This window comes from Phoxinus phoxinus (genome assembly GCF_949152265.1).
Source record: "Phoxinus phoxinus genome assembly, chromosome: 13".
NCBI lineage: Eukaryota > Metazoa > Chordata > Actinopteri > Cypriniformes > Leuciscidae > Phoxinus > Phoxinus phoxinus.
In genome coordinates, this window is record NC_136888.1 from 35844645 (window position 1) to 35852144 (window position 7500).

The 7500-nt window shown below is 46.5% G+C and overlaps 1 protein-coding gene across 4 annotated transcripts in view; it reads right to left on the minus strand.

Moving 5' to 3' along the window:
* ppp2r5ca (protein phosphatase 2, regulatory subunit B', gamma a) overlaps positions 1 to 7500 on the minus strand; it is a 26761-nt gene that overhangs the window by 7077 nt on the left and 12184 nt on the right. For all 4 annotated transcript variants that reach the window (XM_079633624.1, XM_079633627.1, XM_079633625.1 and 1 more), the window contains 6 exons: positions 5148 to 5347; positions 3256 to 3366; positions 2372 to 2464; positions 1077 to 1207; positions 903 to 962; positions 712 to 820 (listed from right to left, as the gene is read on the minus strand). In XM_079633624.1, coding sequence (XP_079489750.1) covers positions 712 to 820; positions 903 to 962; positions 1077 to 1207; positions 2372 to 2464; positions 3256 to 3366; positions 5148 to 5347 — 704 coding nt within the window. The remainder of the gene's footprint in view (positions 1 to 711; positions 821 to 902; positions 963 to 1076; positions 1208 to 2371; positions 2465 to 3255; positions 3367 to 5147; positions 5348 to 7500) is intronic.

The window sequence follows — 7500 nt, forward strand, 5'->3', positions numbered from 1 at the left end:
ATAATTGCCTTCTGCATTTTTGTTTTGCTTTTCCCTCCATTGTACCGAACTCGTACCGAACCGTGATGACTGAACCGAGGCATGAACCGCACCGTGTGCCGCTCCACCCCTAGTGTTCACAGAGCGAGCGTGCAGAGACTGAGTCAAACGCCGTTTACTAAATTAAAAAAACTAAATAGAAGTAAAACAACGATGTAGGATGATCTTGAAGTTAGAGGAGAATGAGTTTTTCGCCCTACATTTTTAAACCGGAACACGCGTGACCTTTCACCCTGATGACGAAATGTGTGTCGCATCACAGCGAGTGCAAGACCAGCATCAGTGGTTAAAAGTGTATAAATGTGTATTCTGTTATAAAATGTCGGCTGGTGTGTCTAGATGAGACTCTTATTCCTCGGCTGGATCGGGACTGAAGCTGAAACTCACATCTGGACCTTCGACCCGCTGGACCATTGAAGACACTATATGGAGAACATCTGGAGTGTGTTCCTCACACACCTTCTTCTCCACTGAGGAGAGACACACATGAACATCTGGAGTGTGTTCCTCACACACCTTCTTCTCCACTGAGGAGAGACACACATGAACATCTGGAGTGTGTTCCTCACACACCTTCTCCACTGAGGAGAGACACACACGATCATGATGACGAGGGGAGTAAACTCAGGAGATGTGAGCTCGGAGTGGCGCTGGAACGAGATGGCGACTGACCTGCGGGTGGTAGACGCTCAGAGACTTCACCTTGTGCAGCGGGAGCAACACCTTCAGCAGGAAAATCTTGTGCTCTTCTTTTAACGGTAAAGCAAAGCCGTTGATGATGCTGTCGGAGAGAAGGAGGGAGCACGCCTATCAGAAGACTTCCCAGCATGCAAAGGGACACGCACCACAAGCTCATGTCTTACCTTCCGAGGATCTCCAGCAGTTCAGCTATTCCGTTGTGATGCTCCGTCTCGTAGATAAACCTGCAGACACACAGAACACAGAGGCATTCTGGGACACGGGTCCGTGCTTCACGTGTGTCAGCGCTAAACCGCGCGACTGCAGTACCACACCTGAGCCGCGAGGGCAGCGCTCACCTGTAGAATATGTTGTTCACTTGCTTCCTGATGTAAGCGCGCAGGCCGAGGAACTTCCCGTATATCCGGTGCAGGGTGGTCTTCAGGAAGTCCCGCTCTCGAGGATCTTCACTGTCGAACAGCTCTAGAAGCTGGAATACAGTTCAGTCAACATGACACCGGTGTGGACCAGTCACGCTTTATTCATGAGCGCACGCTAGCGGCCAACGGTCTGGAGTCCATAGATGCTTTAATGTTTCTTGAGTCTCTTCTGCACTTATCTGATCATAAATACAGTAAAACAGTGAAATATTATTATAATGTAAATCATCAGTTCTCTATGTGAATATACAGTAAAGTGTAATTTATTCCTGTGATCAAAGCTGAGTTTATCATCATTACTCCAGTCTTCAGTGTCACATGATCCTCCAGAAATCAGTGAAATATGATGATCTGATGATCAAGACACATTTATGATTATTATCAGCGTTGAAAACTTATTTTTGTGGAAACTGGGATATGTAAGGGTTAATGCCCGACGAGGTGTCCATTGTCAGGTTTTAATGGCCGACGGCGAGGTGTGAACCGGCCGACGCGCAGTGGAGACACCTCGTCGGGCATTAACCCGCTTATACCATGGTCACTTGCCTAATAACACATTTTTAAAACATTAGTTTATATTTTAATTAGTTTTACAATCGAAATCTAAAGTTACAAGTTACAAACAATAACTTGGTTTCCTTGGTTACGCCTGACAGTTTATTTAGGTGTCCTCTATCACTTTTTAACGGACTCCCTGCAGCCAATCAGAATCGAGTATTCACCCAGACCATGGTATAATTTTATTTGTCTGGATTCTTTGATGAATAGAAAGTTTAAAAGAACAGCGTTAATTTGAAATAGAATCTTTTGTAACATTATAAACGCTTTACTGTCACTTTTGATCAATTCAATGCGTCCTTGATTAATAAAAGTATCAATTTACTTATTTCCCCCCCAAAAAAACTTTTGAATGGAAGTATATTTCCACAGAAATATGAAGCAGCACAACTGTGTTCAACACTGATAATAATCATAAATGTGTCTTGATCATCATATTACACTGACTTCTGGAGGATCATGTGACACTGAAGACTGGAGTAATGATGATAAACTCAGCTTTGATCACAGGAATAAATTACACTTGAATATATATTCACATAGAGAACTGATGATCTACATTATAATAATATTTCACTGTTTTACTGTATTTATGATCCTATTGATTACAGACCGTTGACCGCTAATGTATATATAGTGATGATAAAAATCTGTACCTGCATCACAAATTTCTGGTCAATGTACTTCTTTGCAACATTGGGCTGAAAATCGGGCGACTCTAAAAACCGCAGGAAAAACTCGTACACCAGCTTCAGGAAACAGAGAGAAGCTGATCAGCCACAGGCAAACGGGTCAAACGTGTGTTCAGATGCGGTCGTTCACACCGCGAGCCAACCGGACGCCACTGACGACAGCCAACATCAGCCGGGATCAGCTCTGATTGGTCGTGGTGTGAACGGTGTCAGGGTCATGTGACTGATGATGTCAGACGCTGTCGTTCACACCGCGAGCCAACCGGACGCCACTGATGACAGCCAACATCAGTCGGGATCAGCTCTGATTGGCTGATGGCTCTTGTGGCCCCGCTCTGATTGGTCGTGGTGTGAACGGTGTCAGGGTCATGTGACTGATGATGTCAGACGCTGTCGTTCACACCGCGAGCCAACCGGACGCCACTAATGACAGCCAACATCAGTCGGGATCAGCTCTGATTGGCTGATGGCTCTTGTGGCCTCGCTCTGATTCGTCGTGGTGTGAACGTGTGTCAGGGTCATGTGACTGATGATGTCAGACGCTGTCGTTCACACCGCGAGCCAACCGGACGCCACTGATGACAGCCAACATCAGTCGGGATCAGCTCTGATTGGCTGATGGCTCTTGTGGCCTCGCTCTGATTGGTCGTGGTGTGAACGTGTGTCAGGGTCATGTGACTGATGATGTCAGACGCTGTCGTTCACACCGCGAGCCAACCGGACGCCACTGATGACAGCCAACATCAGTCGGGATCAGCTCTGATTGGCTGATGGCTCTTGTGGCCCCGCTCTGATTGGTCGTGGTGTGAACGGTGTCAGGGTCATGTGACTGATGATGTCATAAACACCTGTAGGTGGGGCCACGCTGCTTCCAGAGTGGGCTCGTCCTCCTCGGGGTCAAACTCTGCTCCCGTCGGGTTGGACGAAGGCGGAAGAGCCCTGAACATGTTGATGGCAAACTGCAACACACACACACACACACACACACACAGGAACACGCATCATCAGCACACGCGTTATCACCAAATCAGATGTAGATATTAATACGGATGACTGACGGGAGTTTGAATGTCAAGCTGAATTGATGTGATTATTGTGGGAAAGACCGTCTTTATGTTCTCACTGAATAATTCATTTCTAATAGGAAGTGCTCTGTACTGGACCTGTAGACCCGCCTCGCGCTGTGTGTGTGTGTGTGTGTGTGCGAGGCGTCAGTGTGTCGCGGCGACGGCTACGTTTATACAACAGGTCAAAATATTTCATCTTCTAAAAAAACGTGTCTCAAAACCCCGCTTTTAAACGCATCCTGTGAACGGCCCGAGATACACACGACTTCTTATCGGATGAAAAAACCTATAATGAGAGTGTGTTTTTCATGTGCATTTCTTGTAAATCTGGGTGCTTCCATCCAGTGTTTATGTGATATCCCCAGGTGTGCGGTAAACAAGTGTAGCTGGAAACCGAGCTATAGATCAGGACAATCAGCCAGGAGACTCTCAGGAATACTGCAGTCAGTCACTGGGCTCAGGTGCGCACGTCTCCTCCAGACAGCCCAACAGCCGACGGCCGCATTAGCAGAACAATAACGCTATTAGCATTGGCAGCGGTCGTGCAGCTTTGATCATGTGACTGAAAGACATGAAAGCTGGGGTTCACTCACACACACACAGCTGATCTGCTCCACAACACACATCACGAAACACAAGAGGTTCCGGATCGAGGGCTTCAGGAATACTGTCTAGCGGTGCAACGGGTTCGGTTAGTGTCACGGTCTTGGGTTCACGGTTTGGCTACGGTTCGGTGTGTGCTAGCCTATATGTTCAGGGAAAAAAGTTAAATATTTGACTATACAAGTTAAAGACTAACCCTTATCAAAGTAGCAAAAGCTATTCAATCATATTCAAAGTGATTTCCTTGTCTTTTGTTGTTTGATTAACATTTAACACAGACTGCAGGAATATTAGGCCGCTGTGCCTTTAAGACATAATGCATGGATACAAAATACTGATAATGTTGCAAATGCGTTGTCAGTTCACATCAGAGACTGAGTCCGGTACTCATCAAGACATGTTGGCAATTTGTGTGTGAATTTGTCCATTCAAGCACAAGACTAGAAAGATAACTCAATATTTGCGTCCTGTCTGAGACTTGTGCACGCTGTGGATGAGAAAACACACACACACACACACACACACACACACACACACACACAGAGTTCTCTTTCGCGTTTTGGGCTTAAATGAGTTTAAACACATGATAGCAACCGCGGTGCAAGTCGCCTTTGGCTTTTGTCTTGTTTAGTCTGGGACATTTGATTTAATATTCATCAATATTGTTGACCTCCTGCACTGACAGCATTATATGAGAGCTGAGCTGGACGATGACATCACTGTTCTCCAGAGCGGATATATATATATAAATTACGAACTTCTTTACAACAGAAATGAGCATCACTGAAGCTGGACTGTGGCGCTATTCTCTTCTGGACACACACTTTGCATTATGTTCCTGTTATCTCTGAGAAGCTGCTTTGAACCCTGTGCTGCAGAAGCGCTGTATAACTGACTCGACCCGTGAGTGGAGCGCGTACGGTTGGCCTGTTGTGCCGAGAGCCGCTCCCGCACTAGCGGTCTCCGTCGCGATAAGGCTTCTCTGGCGCTGTGAATAGCAGAGCATGTGAAGCACAAGACCTGAGCACACAGAGCTCATTGATGCGCAGATCAAAGCGATCTGGACTCACCATGTGCACCACCTCGGGGTAGATGGGCTCGGTGATCACGCTGCGGTTGTGTGTGAGGAACTCCACCATCTCGCTGAGCGCCGCGCGCTTCACCTCCTTCCATTTGAGGTCGCTGAGCGGGTCGGAGAGGAAGTCGAAGAGAACGCAGCACTGCCGCAGCTTCTGGACGAAGAGCTTCTCCTGCTCGGCCGGAGCCACGTCTGGAGGAACACACGCTTTACACGTCACTCATCACGTCATCATCACATCATCATCACAGCATCATCACAGCATCATCACGTCATCATCACATCATCATCACAGCATCATCACAGCATCATCACAGCATCATCACATCATCATCACAGCATCATCACGTCATCATCACATCATCATCACAGCATCATCACGTCACTCATCACGTCATCATCACATCATCATCACAGCATCATCACATCATCATCACGTCATCATCACAGCATCATCACGTCATCATCATCACAGCATCATCACGTCATCATCACGTCACTCATCACGTCATCATCACGTCACTCATCACATGCGCGTTCGAAAAGAAATGAAGGTTTTTGATGAACACATTTGTCAGCGCCGCTTCAACAGGCTTTAAACGACACCAGACGATGAATAGCGAAACGATCGTCATTTCAAACATAAATAATAAAGTTTAAGTTTTATAAGCACAAGCGCTCGCCTTGCTCTGTTCTGTGATGCGCGTTCGTGACGTCACGTAATACGCAGTTACGCTGTAAAGGTCTCGCTTCTGTGAAAAGTAAAACATTTCTGTCCTGACGAAAATGTTCTTTTAGGCTTTTTAATATTCCAACAGCAGGATACACACACGAGATGGGCATTTAACCGATAAACTGACACAAAGACATGTGAATATGTGTGTATGGTCCTCCTTCCGCACATCTGTAAACACTGACTCGTCAAGCGTGACCTTTACAACGTAACTGCGTATTAATGATGTCACGAACGCGCATCACAGAACAGAGCAAGGCGAGCGCTTGTGCTTATAAAACTTACACTTGTTTATTTATGTTTGAAATGACGATGGTTTCGCTAGATAAGACCCGTATTCATCGCCTGGTGTCGTTTAAAGCCCGTTGAAGCGGCGCTGACACTGTCATCTGGACCTTGACCCGTTTGGGGCCCATTGACGTCCATTATATGGAGAAATGTGTTCATCAAAAACCTTCATTTCTTTTCCACTGAAGAAAGAAAGACACGGACATCTTGATGACATCGGGGAGAGTAAACTATCAGCAGAAGTGTTTTTTAAAAGTGAACTAATCCTTTAATAAAAGGATAATAAAGCTGAAAGTCTCGAACGAGCCCTTTTATTATTCGTTACACTTTCCCTAACAACACCAAACCATCCCGAGTGATTTCTGCATGTTGTGGCGATCACTTCAGTCGGGTCACATGCTCGACAGAACGAGCGCTCCAGCATCTCACGGAGAGGTCGAGGCGAGGTCAGACACATGACTTCATCCGCTCGTATCTGATCCCGGACCGAAGCTAGCCTCGCGCGCCACGTCGCTAGTACCTCACAGACCTACACACACTTGGAGACATGTTTACCTGAGCACTGATAAACGTTTCAGACGTGCACACACTGGAGGTCAGCGGTCCGCACCCCAACATGCACCAAAATACTGTCGAATAACAAATAGTGACACATGATCGGTTTGAGCCTTTTGTTTCTGGCGAAGCATGAACATGAATAACGCATTACAAACTGACTTTCTGTTAGAACACCACACACTCATGCAAAACTGTTGAAAAGCCCAATGCATTGTGGGTCAGAGACACTTCTCTTCGAAGCAGATGTTGTCAGTCAGGACATGGATGAATAAGCACACAATATTGCCATATAATAAACTATGGTTTCCAGAGTCAGCATGCTCGGTTCTCAGGGGATCGTGTGTGACGTGTGTGTTTCTCACCTCAAGCTGGCAACAGCAACTAATGCAGAGTTTTCAGATTAAAATTATATTTTTATATGTTTATCCCGAGGTTTACTGAAGTCAGCCGGACACGGGCCGTACCACACACACACACACACACACACACACACACACAGATGGTGGACCTGCGCCTGGACATGACCACAACACATCCCTGACGGGTCTCCTGAGGCCTCCTCTCCTTCCCGCTGTCCAGATAAAAACGTTATCAAAATGATTCGCGTTCACACGGATCCACAGAAGCGAGTAACAGCGCTGTATTGATCAGGCCAGACGAGTGCCGATGTCACTAAAGAAGGAGCACACGCCCGCACACATTCACACGCGCACGCCTACACACTATAGTGCTATATACTGCAGATACACTATTCAATTCAATTCAA